General features: G+C 38.7%; 1 protein-coding gene across 2 annotated transcripts in view; it reads right to left on the reverse strand.

The window, feature by feature from the left end:
• The window catches only part of LOC131065665 (protein BCCIP homolog), a 79,119-nt gene extending 65,081 nt beyond the window's left edge, over positions 1-14,038 (reverse strand). The window contains exons 1-4 of one of the 2 annotated variants that reach the window (XM_058000252.2): positions 13,610-14,038; positions 7,413-7,480; positions 7,289-7,334; positions 7,000-7,133 (exon numbers count right to left, since the gene is read on the reverse strand). In XM_058000252.2, the coding sequence (XP_057856235.2) occupies positions 7,000-7,133; positions 7,289-7,334; positions 7,413-7,445 (213 nt within the window). In that variant the 5' untranslated portion in view covers positions 7,446-7,480; positions 13,610-14,038. The remainder of the gene's footprint in view (positions 1-6,999; positions 7,134-7,288; positions 7,335-7,412; positions 7,481-13,609) is intronic. The other variant, XM_058000251.2, reaches the window with a different exon arrangement.
• Positions 14,039-15,090: the final 1,052 nt, after the last annotated feature.

Genomic DNA, 15,090 nt, shown 5'->3' on the forward strand with positions numbered 1-15,090 from the left:
AATAAGTGGTTGACCTCTTCAAGATTGGCCAACATAGGATATCATTTGGGAGGGCATACACCTAGCCAAGTTTCGCACAAAGCCATCTCTAACACCCTTGTGCAAAGAGGCACCTCATCAATAGATGATCTACAGTTTCTTCACTACAACCACACATCAAGCACCTAGAGGGACCTTGATACCCTATCTTCTGAACCTCTTTGTCGTTAGTATCTTTTTCTGAAGTGCAGCCCAAGTAAAGATGCATGCTTTGGGCAAACAGCTTGTTCCAACATAGGTTTATTTGGATATTTGTTTCCTCAACCTCCCCTTCTCTTTCTAGCAACCTATACCCATCTTTGAAATTGTAGTGGCCTGTCTTTGAGCCATTCCAAACTATCGTATCTTGCCCTAAGAGTAGAGACACCGCCCTTTCCTTCAAAATCTCCTTTAACTATTGCATCTCAAACCTTGGCAGATCCAAAGAATCTAAATCCTTCCAATGCTAACCCTAGGCCCTATCCTTTGAATCTTCCTAAAGATTTATCCCTCACATTCTTACCACAAATCTACTTGAATGACTCCTTAGTTGCTTCTACTGTCAAAATTTTGTCCAAGCACTTATAACCACCCCACAAGTTCTCCAAAAACAACGTAGTTCTACCATCATGGATATCCCATGTGAGATAGTTTGTGATCAAGGGCCTACATACTCTCATGAAATTCCACACTCGTGAGCCTTGTGGAGGATTATTAGTAGTGAGAATGATAGTTGCCTCATTGCCCTCCAAATACTTGTGATGCAAGATCTCAGCCCACTTTAGGTGTGGCTCTTTGAACATCCTCCAAAAAAGTTTTGCTACTTTGCCTTATTTTGTATTAGTTGCTTCCTGAGCCCCACACCTCCAGCCACTTTTGAATCGCAGACCTTATCCCAAGCTATGAGTGCCACTTTGTCTTTCTTTGAAGAGCCTTGCCAAAAGAAAATTCTCATTTGTTAATTCATTTTCTGATTCGCCCCAATTGACAAAGCAAGGCAAGACATCAAATAGATGGAGATAGCTCAGATTACTACCTTCAACATTGCTGATCTATCTGCCCATGACAGCCATCTACTCTTCCAAGATGTGATTCGAATTGAGATTCATTCCCCAAGAGGATCCCATAACCTATTCGACCTTAGTCCCAGATATGTGCTAGGTAGCTACCCTTTCTTGAAGCCCAAGGTTCTCGGAATTTCCTGCTCCTTTCTTGTTGTGGCAAAGAAGAAATGAATCTCATATTTACTCTCACCAACTTTTTTCCTAGAGACTTTCGCGTAGAGTTTCAAAGTTTCCTGAGTTCACCCTACCTCTTGTCTCTTTGCTGCCCCAATGAGCATGTTGTCATCAGCAAATTGTTGATGAGTTATTGGAGGTAAGTTGCTGGTTACTTTTATGCCTTCCAACCTACCACTAGCAGCCACATGTCCAAGAATTCGACCCAATGACATTATAATGAAGAGGAAGGTTGACAGTGAATCACCCTAATGAAGAACAAAGACCTCTCAAAGCCTCAAAGAATCCCTTAGGGGATCCATTGACCAACACCAAATACCTATGGATGGCTATGCAATTAAATATCCAATCTAACCAGTGTCTATTAAAACTAAAGGCTTCCATTACTGCAATAGAAACCTCCAATCCACTTGATCGTAGACTTTCTTAATATCCAACTTTATCAGCATGTTTGGGGTCCTGGTTTTCTGTAATGAGTGGATGGCTTCTTGGGCAATGATCAGGCCATCTGGGATGGATCTACTCCAAACAAACCTCATTTGTTCATCTGAGATGATGGAGGGTAAGATTCTTTTCAATTTGTTTGCTACTACTTTTGCTACCATCTTATAGAGGGTGCTCCGAAGAGAGATTGGGCGGTAGTCATCCGAAGTTAGGGCCTTCTCTTTCTTGAGAATCAGTGCTATGAAAGTATTGCTGACTTCTCTAAGGATTTTCCCTGATTTCCTAGAATCTTCAATGGCTTCTATCACCTCTTTCCCCACAATCCCCCAACACTGTTGGAAGAAAGCAATTGGGTACCCATCCAACCCCGGGGCTTTGTCTACATGTAGCTGATCAGCCATCAACTTTATTTCCTTTGAGGTAGAGCTTGTTGGTAGTATCCTATTCTACCCCTCCATGACTAAACTAGGAATGCTTTGCAAGATCTCACGTTGGGCCAACAAGTTTGAACCCTCCTTGTTGTTCAGAAACTCATTGAAGTAGAATACAGGGGACTCCCCAATCTCTTTTGAATCCTCAATCATCAAGCCATCCACCAATCTAATCTTCAAGAACCTGTTAATGTTTCTACAAGACTTGGTGCTATTGTGAAAATATTTTGAGTTTTATCTCCTTCACTGATCCATGTTTCCCTAGATTTTTGTCTCCGGTATACCTCCTCCCTTGCCAATACCTTTTTATACTCGCTCATGAGGCTTTTTCTTGCAGAAAACTCTCTTGGTCCTTGCCTTGAATAAAGACTTCTTTGTTGAGTGCATGCAGCCCCTCTTCTATGTGTTGCTTTGTTTCAAAGATGTTCTTGAAGTGAGACATGTTCCATTCTTTAAAGTGTTGTTTGATCAGCTTCAGTTTGTTACTAACTTGAACATCTTGGAGCCAATTGTAAACCCTTCCCCACACCATTTCTTAATTAAATTGAAGAAATCCGAGTGTTTCATCAACATATTCTCGAATTTGAAAGGAAATCTCACCGGCCTTTTATCCCCAATGATGTTGAGTTGAATTAGATAATGACCAAATCTTGACCAAGGCAGGATATTGCTTTCTAGTCCAAAGGGAAAGGCTCTTAAGTCTCCTTTGCATAAAAATTGTTATTCATTTGAATTTCCATAGGTTGATTCCTTTCAACCCATTAGTATTTCCTTTGGACCCGCCCTCTTTTGTCCCAACTTTGCAGTATAGCGTTGAAGCCACCTCCTAGAACATGAAAGTCATTTGGCCATGTAGCCAACAATTGTGTTATTTCTATCCAAATTTCCTTTTTTCTTATGCAAGCAGTAGGACCATAAATATTTGTTAAAATGAATTGTTGGTTAGAAGAGAGACTCCTTACCGTACAGCTTAACCAATATTTCTGCTCTACTGGCCTTTCCACAACGCACCCTTTGATTGTGTCATGTCCCCTAATAAATAATGGAGGAAAGTATAAAACTATATTAATTATTTTAAATAAATCTTCCCATCATTTATATAAATAATTAATATTTACAAGAATGTTTTACATGTATTTGTTTAATACCGTAATTAATCCTAACCATTACGGGATTCTTAACCAATTGTTGATAATAAAAGGATGGGCAGCACCCGAGAGGTTGATAGGAAATTTTATTAAAAAGATCTGGAAGTGAAGGGTGGATATCTACACGATATCAACTTCGTTGAGACATTCCTTTCGCCAGTCATTACTGGCCTATTGGAACCAAAGTGATGCGTCACAGAATAATTTCATTGCGTGAGTTTCTGTAGAGGATTGCAGAGGCGTGAGCAACAGACGGAAGGAAGATTAACGTTTATAGGCACACAGGCTACATTCCTCTTTCCACAACCTGCGGCCCAATATTGGGTGTAGCGACTGAGGATTTCCGCGTAACGCGAACACAGCAATCATGCAACATATCTGTGCCATCGTCCAATGCAGGAAACCCAATATCGGGTGTAATATATGCTACAACTCTTTCTTTCTGCCCCGCATGAATCAGCTTACCTGATAACGGGTGTCTATATTGATTCCAACAGTCACGGAAGGAGGTTCAGTTACAGAGCGATGTGTATCAAAGCAGAACTAGGGGTGAAGTTAAACCCGATGGCGTAAGTCCCATCGTTGAATACGGTGGACTCCAGATGGCCACGGCATGTGTAGAGGGCACGGCATCACCTGCGGCATAACCGTAACATAGCGACTGGTATCGGGATATTATACGAAGGAATTGGGCTTCGTGACGTGCAGAATTCCAAACCCATAGAATATACAAGCAACATTTATTCTGATCAACGTGGATGTATAATCAACAGCCAGCCAGGTGCAATATAATACAAATCTTACCTCTGTTTCTTAAAGAATGAATTGGTCTCTATATTTACTGTGACTGTACTAGTTATTATTCTTAACGGTGATTTCTAAAACCAATAAAATACCGAACAAATGAAAGTTGTGTAAGATATCGTTTCCACCTTTGGTTTTACTGCACAAACAAATCCCTACTATATTCTGGTTATAAACTGATTGTCAGCACATCCTAGTTAGGAATTTTACAGATTGCACCCATTCACTATGCCAAAGTTTCAACCTTCTCCTGAAATGTTCTCCCTTAGGGTTGGTCAACTTTGTCTCCTAGATCATAACTATATGTGCTTCTGATATTTCTAATTGATGCTTGACCAATGCTGCTTGTTACGGGCGTTTAAAAGCCCCTAACATTCCATGATATGAGTCTCACGGCCCATTGGGAAGAGGGGATCCCTTCCCTAATCTCAGCAACCTTGTTATCTTTACTTGTCCTTCTACATCTCCATCAATGCAACGCTTTTCTTGATTTTTCTTCTTTCTGTCCTCTTCTTTTATCCATAGTCTACAGACATTTTATTGACCTTTTGACTAATGCCCAACTTTTTCGACCCCTTACTAGGGTCTGCTATGTCTTTAACCTTTTCTATGGACTTAAATTGTACTTCTTCCTCTCTTGCAACTGCCATTCCAAAGCTTCTTGTTCATCCCCATCCAAGGAAGGGTCCAAATCTTGATCCAACTCCGCCTCCCTCTATTCAAATATATAATTGTCGGTTATCCTAAATAACTCACATGCCACATCTAGGACAAATGCATTACTGTCTATTATATAGTTGCAGATCCCTTCAACTAATGCATTGAGTGGTTGGCATTCCCTATCTTCCCAAAGGTCCTCTATTCCTTCCTTCAAGGCTGCCTTCTTTGCAATTCTAGATCCCGCTCTAGCCCCTAAGGTTTCATTTGCGGCATCACAAGGTTCCTTCTCCGCTTTGTCTCTTGTCAGTGAGGTATGATCCAGCATCCCAATCCACATCTCATAAATGTTGGTTACTTTGTTGCTTTGGGTGGGGAGACATCCCTTTCCTCCAAGTCCTTCTCCTCTCCCATCATTGGGTTATGCTTGCTTAGCTTCTCTGGGTCTCGATCTTGTCCTAGGAGTATCCTTTGCAACCTCTGAGTACTCTTCTTCCTTCAACACCTTTGATGGACAGATCACAACTTGATCTACCGATGTCATTCCTAAGTCACCATTCATCTTGCCTTCCTTTGCCCTGAACCTATAGAGAGCCCATTTCTACTCACTCTATGTGGTGTTCTAAAAGTTTTATCTTTCCATCTAGCTTTTGGAAGTTCAATTTCTACCCTCTTCTTTTGTTTACCTGCATTCATTAGGATTCCCAACTCCTCCAAAAGCCCTGCCTCCAAGTCTAATTCCACACAAATTCTGGCGAAGAGTCTGTTGTCACCTTCTACCAAAGCTTCATCAATTTTTACAAAGGACCCCAATTCTTCGCCGATTTGCTTCAACAACTCTTCCTTCAAATACTCTAAGGGCAGGTTGAAGAGTCTTATCCACATTGGATCTTTTCCCATCCTATGTGAAGATCAGATTAAAGTTTGGCTCCCAATCCTTGATGTAGAAGCCTAAACCATCCACCATCAATGGATCCCCTTCCACAATCTCCCTTTTCAAATTTGTTGTTTTGCAATCTATCAAAAAGAAGCCGTTAGAGATCACCCTTACCTTGGCTTTATCACCCCATCTATCCACCCACCAATTCATGATCTTGTCTTTGGGAGGACTCTACCCAACCCATTTTGCAAAAAAAGCTCTGGGACACAGAGATTTTGTTGGAATGATGATGGCCTTGCTATGCATCGTCTCTAGGTACCCGGTTCCCTACCTAAATCTCCCCTCCTTGCCTTCATCATATTTCCAAATCCTTCGAGGCCTAGGGTTTGTGTTTTCCTAGGGTTATTTGAAGTTCAATGGCCTCCACTTTGATTATTTTGATGGATAATGACAGGGGTTCTATCCCGACAAGATTTTGTTTGCTCCTAGCGCAAAGGAAGGTGTCGCCTCATTTGTGTCCGCTGAGCTCCCGTATTCTTCTACTTCCATTGTTGCTCCTCGGCCTTAGCATTTCTTGCAGCCTCTAATCTGCTTCTCACTTCTCAAGTTCAACATCACGCCATTTTTCTAAATAAATTTATATATGTATTATATATTGAATACACACACACACACACATTTATATATCAATTTTGAACATATATGATATTAGATTTAGTGCTCTATTTAGGAGGACAATGGTGAGTGAACCAAACTCTAAGCAATGTCTTATTTGCCAAACCTTCCTTAACCTTTACAAAAATCAAAGAAGTAGGCCATTGTTCAAAAACATCCATATTACACTAATTTGATGACGAATTCCGCCATTAGGCTTATTGACAACACTCCAACATGACTAAAATGGTCCATTGTCTAATTCCTCTGAATTTTTGGCTCACCCAGCCTTTTTACCCTATTGTTTATCCCAGAGGAAATTAGATTTCTTCTTGTACATATCTAACGGAACCAGAGGAATACAAGAAGCATACCTTTCAGTAATATGCAGTATATAGGCATCGATAGGCATCAGAATAAAGATACTCGTTGAATGTTTATGAGCTTGTGACAACTAAGGAATAAAATATAACTAAAAATCCCTTATTTATTTTATTGGGTATCACTCTAAAAATTATGCAATGAACTGATGTCATTCTATATGATAATTTGATAAATAAACAAATAACGTTGGCTTGATGCAATGTAGAATATATTAATGACTGCAATGATGTTATATGATATACTAGTGACAATGCACAATATTCAACCAAACAAGCAATTCAATCGTAGAATCTTTCACTAACAAATGATAATGAGGACCAATATAGGAATTTGTATGTTACCTCTTCTTCAGACTGAGAATCGCTATCCTCAGATGAAGATGTCTCAGGTTTCTTCTTAGGAGGAACTTTGTTTGACAATTTTGATTTCTTCAGGGGCAGTTGTCCTACAAGTTCAGCATCTAGCTCTCTCTTACCTGTAATAAGCAGACAAAATATATAAAAAGGATAAAACCAATTGCACCATAGTTGACAGCCAGATATATATTTTATGCTCTGAAAAAGAGATCTCTCAGAACCACACTCAAACAACATAAATAAATATGTTTTGCCACATATTAATATAACACACCTTTCTTCCCCTTCTTTGATGCCGCAGTTGGAACAGACAGAGCAACCTGAATTATGGGAAGAGAGTCATACCAATAAAAATGTTAGGAAAAATAAATTAACAATCTTCATGTGCAGGAACTCACCTCGGCATTAGCTTTCTTGTTTGACTTCCCCATTCTACTAACAAGATGAATAAGTACTATCCGGCAGCCTGTAATAATTTAAATTGTCATCAAAGCTATTGAATTGAAACATGTAATAAAAGATATTTAATGGAAAATATCAAAAAACATTACAGCTTGTTCACAATTCTGCACCCATATCAGAGGCCGTAAATTGTTTCAAATTATCTTCTATACAAACTTGGCATGTGATTTATCTGGTAATTAAGAATCCATTTTCTCCCAATTCTAAACCCACACAATAAATCACCTAAATAAACACAAAAGTGTGTCTATATTAAATGAATTCATTTCCATTGACATATCATGCAAACAAAACTTAGACATTATACCTACTAAATGCTCAACCTGAAGATGGGTCTAACTATGGTCAAAAAAGGAAAAAGGAAATATCCAAGGCCGAAAGTGATCTGATTAAGGATCTACGACTGATTGCATAAAAATGCTAACATTACAATGCTTAACAAATTGAAATTAGCATGTACATAAATGTTTAATTACAAATAAATTGAAGTGATGAAATAGAAAAATTAGAGAAAAAAGAAAGGAGACACAAACAACAGGAGTTGATTACGGAGTTCGCCACAAGGTGACTACGTCTCCGGGTCTGCCCAACTAGGTGAGACCGATCCAATTATGCTCCAAAAATAAGTTTACAAAGAGTTACAAAGTCTCCTCATGTCTCCTTGGACGATAATGAATTACAAAAGTCCTTCTCCAACAAGTACAACAAGCTTGACTTCAAGCTCCCAATGCACAAAGACGAACAATTCACTATCACAAGCTAACTCTCCAAATTGCTTAGCTCTCCAAAAATTCTCTCTTCAAACTCTCACCAAATTTCCTCACACTTCTCTCACAATTCTCCAATCTTCCATGTCTCTCATTACAAAAATCAGCCCCTTTAAATACTATTTTACCTTCTAAAATGGGGTTAAAACAATAATATTTTCATATCCCCCAATTTTAAACTATATCTCTAAAACAAACTCTTAAAATACCATTTAATCTTTTTTTAAATCCCAACTCATTTAAATACATGGCTCATATAATTCAAGCTTTAACAATATATTTCTCGAGCTGACTTGAATATAGTTTAATGTATATTTTAGGGACCCTTTTATTTCGGATCACCGCCACATTCCACAAAACTCTAAACTGTCAAGTCTTATCCCAAAACAACCACATGGTATAGCGGTAGGGAGTGGAAGCCCATAACTATGGGGTCACCGGTTCAAACCACCCACCCTCCATAATTCTTTATAGGGCGTTTCAATAGTCCTTAAATAGAAGCAAGGTGAAAACATATCCGAAAAATCCGCATAGCCTAGCAGTGGAGAGTGAAAATAGGAGAGGAGAGGTTAGGGGTTCAAATCCCTCTTTGCCAAATTTTAACAACCAACACAAAATCCGCCAATGCATCTGGAGAAACCACATGGGTGCCATATTTTTAGAGAGTCTAGAACATTTAGTCTTTTCGGTGAAAATCCACCTGGATCAATCCTCCCCACTGGAGAACTTTTGGACCTCCAAAAGTTGCATTTATTCAGAAATTAAGTGAGGGCATGGCCTCCCCACTTGCCCTATGTCATCTGTGCATCTTTGTACCTGACTCACAATCAAGATTAAGACGACAAAAATATTGTTGATTATAAACATCATGATATAACTCCCATATGCCTCTACATCAACTATTGTAGCCACTAACCAATAACCACTGACTAGTATCAAACTGAGCAACAATGCAGATACAAAAGTGATCAAATCAACAACATAATGGTCTTTCACCACAAGAACATTTTTACCATAAGGATCCCGATTATCTATGCTTCCATTTTCTATCTCCACAAGCTGTCTTGTTGGCATATCCTGCAACATTTGTTCATCAGTAGCCTTGACCACCTTTGTATCCTGCCTCGAAACACCTGAACTGACAGACATGAGAGTCAAATCCTTACTCGCATTAATCACCCTCTTTAGTTGTCCTGTATTCGCAAAAGAACAATCAGTCTTAAATTTGTGAGAATGCACAATATACTGTAAGCCATTCTTACACAAATGATAATGATTCTTCTCTCGATAGAAAATAGCCTTTCGATCAAATAGATAAGGGCTTCCGAGCACTATTCCACAGATATCCAATGGAACCACATCGAATTGTACCTCGTCCACAAACTTGCTTGTGATAGTGAATTGTTCGTCTTTGTGCATTGGGAGCTTGAAGTCAAGCTTGTTGTACTTGTTGGAGGACTTTTGTAATTCATTATCGTCCAAGGAGACATGAGGAGACTTTGTAACTCTTTGTAAACTTATTTTTGGAGCATAATTGGATTGGTCTCACCCAGTTGGGCAGACCCGGAGACGTAGTCACCTTGTGGCGAACTCCGTAATCAACTCCTGTTGTTTGTGTCTCCTTTCTCTTTTTCTCTAATTTTTCTATTTCATCACTTCAATTTATTTGTAATTAAACATTTATGTACATGCTAATTTCAATTTGTTAAGCATTGTAATGTTAGCATTTTTATGCAATCAGTCATAGATCCTTAATCAGATCAAGTGGTATCAGAGCTAGTTTGACTAGTATTGCAGATTTTGAGTGCTGACAAGATCCAAGCTCCTGCAAGGCCAAGGTGATCTTGAAGGCTACAATCCTGAAATCGGGAAACGAAGGACATTTCCAAAGAAGTCTATGTCTGAAATAGAGGTACCTGAGGAGATCAGTGAGAAGGAATTTAGAAGAGCTTTCATGGCTCTGAGCGCGAAGGTGGATTTCTTGTTCAACGAACACAAAGAGCAAAAGGCACGTGAAGAAGGTTCATCGAAGCAGGAAGATCATGAAGATAAGAAGGATAAACGACCACCTAGTGGTGAAGATCCTCCTTCATCTCCTTCTCCTCCTTCTTTCCCTTCTTCTCATTCTTCTGGAAATCCTTTTAAGGGTGTGTATAAACCTAAAATTAAGTTGGGTGTTAAATTTGAACTGCCTAAATATTGTGGGGAATTAGATGCTGAGAAGTTAGATGATTGGGTTCAGCAAGTAGAGGTTTATTGTAGAGTTCAAGGTCTTCTTGATGATGCCTCTAGAATCCAGTTGGCTACCCTTCGGTTGGGAGGTATCGCTCTCACCTGGTGGGAGAGTAGAACTCGGTCTGAAATCTCACAACATGGTAGAGTTAATTTGACTTGGTCAAAATTTGTTGGTGCTCTTAGGAAGCAATTCTACCCCTTGGGTCATATGCAACAGTTAATGATGAACTGACAAAGTTTTAGGCAAGGGAAAGGGCAGTCTGTCCAAGAGTACACCCATGAGTTCAGGAAGAGGGCTATTGCATTGGATGTCCCTTTGTATACACAGGATACTTTGTTAAAGTACATAGGTGGTTTGCACTCATATCTTAGACATTCCATTTTGGTCTTGAGTCCTAGTAACTTGGACAAAGTTTGTGTCCAGGCCACACACTTAGAGGCAGGAAGAAAGGGTTCTTTTGATAACAAGTTTGGTGATGGTACCTTTGTACAAAAGTCATCCAAAGTTGCAGAGTCATCTAAAGGAAAAAAGACAACTACTACCAAAAAGAAGGATGTTCAGTTGACTTTGACATGCTCACATTGTGACAGGAACGGGCATGACGAAGAACACTGTTGGCAGTTACATCCTGAATTGAAACCAACGCGGGCTCAGAAAAAGGATCAGAAAAAGAAAGGCAAAGAGAAGACCACAAATGTTGCCATCGATCTTGGTTCAGATTCTGAGGATGAATCTAAGATTTTTGCGATGGGTTTGAAAGGTAAAGCTCCCATTGCTTGTGTTTCTTCTGATAGTTGTGCTTCTACTTCTCGAGTTGATAGTGTTCTTGAAGATCCAAAGAGAAATGAACTTTTTCATGTAAGGGTTATCACTAAGAATGTGAAAATTGATGCACTCATAGATAGTGGTTCTCAAGTTAAGTTGATTTCTGAAAGTGTTGTCAAAAACTTGGGATTGAAAACCACACCGCATAAGAGACCCTATCCACTTGGTTGGATTTGTGAGAATGGTAAGTTGCAAATAACAAAGCAATGCACCTTACAATTCACGATCACAAGCAAGTTTGTGGACAAGGTACAATTCAATGTGGTTCCATTGGATATCTGTGGAATAATGCTCGGAAGCCCTTATCTATTTGATCGAAAGGCTATTTTCTATCGAGAGAAGAATCATTATCATTTGTGTAAGGATGGCTTGCAATATATTGTGCATTCTCACAAATTTAAGACTGATCGTTCTTTTGCGAATACAGGACAACTAAAGAGGGTGATTAATGTGAGTAAGGATTTAACTCTCATGTCTGTCAGTTCAGGGGTTTCGAGGCAGGATACAGAGGTGGTCAAGGCTACTGATGAACAAATGTTGCAGGATATGCCAACAAGACAACTTGTGGAGATAGAAAATGAAAGCATAGATAATCGGGATCCTTCTGTTAAAAATGTTCTTGTGGTGAAAGACCATTATGTTGTTGATTTGATCACTTTTGTATCTGCATTGTTGCTCAGTTTGATACTAGTCAGTGGTTATTGGTTAGTGGCTACAACAGTTGATGTAGAGGCATATGGGAGTGATATCATGATGTTTATAATCAACAATATTTTTGTAGTCTTAATCTTGATTGTGAGTCGAGTACAAAGATGCACAGATGACACAGGGCAAGTGGGGAGGCCATGCCCTCACTTAATTTTTGAATAAATGCAACTTTTGGAGGTCCAAAAGTTCTCCAGTGGGGAGGATTGATCCAGGGGGATTTTCACCGAAAAGACTAAATGTTCCAGACTCTCTAAAAATATGGCACCCATGTGGTTTCTCCAGATGCATTGGCGGATTTTGTGTTGGTTGTTAAAATTTGGCAAAGAGGGATTCAAACCCCTAACCTCTCCTCTCCTATTTTCACTCTCCACCGCTAGGCTATGCGGATTTTTCGGATATGTTTTCACCTTGCTTCTATTTAAGGACTATTGAACGCCCTATAAAGAATTATGGAGGGCGGGTGGTTTGAACCGGTGACCCCATAGTTATGGGTTTCCACTCCCTACCGCTATACCATGCGGTTGTTTCAGGATAAGACTTGACAGTTTAGAGTTTTGTGGAATGTGGCGGTGATCCGAAATAAAAGGGTCCCTAAAATATACATTAAACTATATTCAAGCCAGCCCGAGAAATATATTGTTAAAGCTTGAATTATACGAGCCATGTATTTAAATGAGTTGGGATTTTAAAAAAGATTAAATGGTATTTTAAGGGTTTGTTTTAGAGATATAGTTTAAAATTGGGGGATATGAAAATATTATTGTTTTAACCCCATTTTAGAAGGTAAAATAGCATTTAAAGGGGCTGATTTTTGTAATAAGAGACATGGAAGATTGGAGAATTGTGAGAGAAGTGTGAGGAAATTTGGTGAGAGTTTGAAGAAGGAATTTTTGGAGAGCTAAGCAATTTGGAGAGTTAGCTTGTGATAGTGAATTGTTCGTCTTTGTGCATTGGGAGCTTGAAGTCAAACTTGTTGTACTTGTTGGAGAAGGACTTTTGTAATTCATGATCGTCCAAGGAGACATGAGGAGACTTTGTAACTCTTTGTAAACTTATTTTTGGAGCATAATTGGATTGGTCGCACCCAGTTGGGCGGACCCGGAGACGTAGTCACCTTGTGGCGAACTCCGTAAATCAACTCCTGTTGTTTGTGTCTCCTTTCTTTTTTTCTCTAATTTTTCTATTTCATCACTTCAATTTATTTGTAATTAAACATTTATGTACATGCTAATTTCAATTTGTTAAGCATTGTAATGTTAGCATTTTTATGCAATCAGTCATAGATCCTTAATCAGATCAGAAAGCGTATGCAAGAAACCCACTGAAGAAAATAATTCGCCTAGCCCAAGAGAGCAATTCACAAAATAAAATCCATATACAAAAATAAAATGTTTACAAAGTTAACCCATAAACTAAATACTAGCCAACAAAAGCCTCGCAAAATATAATCTTTATAAAAGAAACCATTACCAAAAACTATCCTGCAACTAAAAAACTCAGAGTTACAATTCTTCAAACAACCCTAAACAGAAAAAATCTTCAACGAACCCCAACGTAAAATTGAATCAAATGTGGAAATCGAAAAGAGAATTCAAACCTTATCCCCCGCAAAAGAAACCGAAGTTGACGATTTGAAATCGATGTAGAGTCTGTAAGAAATGGCTGCTGCCTGGATGGGAAGTTGGTTAGGCAATGGAATTTTATGACTGTAGTGATACAACACGAGCTAGCCGTTAAGAAAGAGCTAGGACCCCAGAATTTTTCTTTGCTTTTCAGTTTTATACTAGTCTGTTGTTTTTCTTATTTATTCTGATTTTACTACTACAAGATTGTTGTCTTTTACTCGTTTTAGTCATTCCGAATACTGTTACTCTCGAACTCGTCACGGTCGTCTAGAATTGTTTTTGCTTCGCTCTAGCGTCCACAGCGTTTTCTAGGTTTTCGTTTGGGTTGTGCATTGTTCCTGGTTTTCACTCTTGAGCTATTTTTATTTCCTTCTTGGTAGTCTCTTTCACTAGTCCGGATATTAAAGTATTCTTAAGTTCTACAACTCGTAATAAATGAATTACTAAGAATAGAACTAAAATAGTTTGAGAAGTTTTCATTGATGATTTTTTTAATTTATTTTAAACTAGTTTCTTGGTGTGCAATGGGTACACCGAATAAGTGTGGAAGGTCAATTAAGGAATTTTTTAATCTATTTTTTCATACATTTGTGATGTACATGAGATCAATTGGTAGATATATATAGAGTAGAAAGAGAGGAAGAGATATAGGGGTAAGGAGAGATAATAAGGCTCCATTACAAATAGGAACATGCAATATAGATAAAGAAGAAGAAGAAGAATGAAGAGATAGTGATAGAAGGGCAAAGATAGATATACAAGTGTAGGAAGAGGTAGAGGGAGAGAGAGCGATAAAGATGGATGGAAAGAGAAGAAGAGACATGTTTAGTGATAGAGAGGTAGAGAGGAAGATAGAGGTAGAGATGAAGATAGAGTGGCAAAAGGTAAGAGACAAATAGAGATGAAGATAGAGAAGGAGAGAGGAAGATAGAGTGTCAAAGGATAAGGAAGACAAATAGAGATGAAGATAGAGAGGGAGAGATAGAGATATGAGATGAGAGAGATATTCAGTGGCCTACCAATTGACTTCATATATTATACAAATGTAGCCAAAAAAAAATATATCATTTTGGGGGGGGATTGACCTTCCACACGTCTTTCCATTGCATACCAAAGTATTTGTAATATGGAGAGATGGAGAGAGGTATATATAGAGATAGAAAGTGACGAGATAGAGGGATTAAGAGAGAGAAGTAAGGAGATAGAGATAAAGATGGAGATGAAAATGAAGGAGAGGAATATGGAGAGAAGGAAAAGGGGGGATAGAAAGAGGAGAGATGGATAAATAAAGATAGAAGAGATAAATATATAGAGATGAAGAGAGAGGGAGAGATAGAAAGATAAATATAGAGATAATAAGTGATATAGAGAGAAAAGTAGAGGGAGGGAGAGATATAGGGGTAGAGAAATATATAGAGATAATGAGATAGAGATAAAGAGAGATATGGAAGAA

This window comes from Cryptomeria japonica, chromosome 3, assembly GCF_030272615.1.
Source record: "Cryptomeria japonica chromosome 3, Sugi_1.0, whole genome shotgun sequence".
Lineage (NCBI taxonomy): Eukaryota > Viridiplantae > Streptophyta > Pinopsida > Cupressales > Cupressaceae > Cryptomeria > Cryptomeria japonica.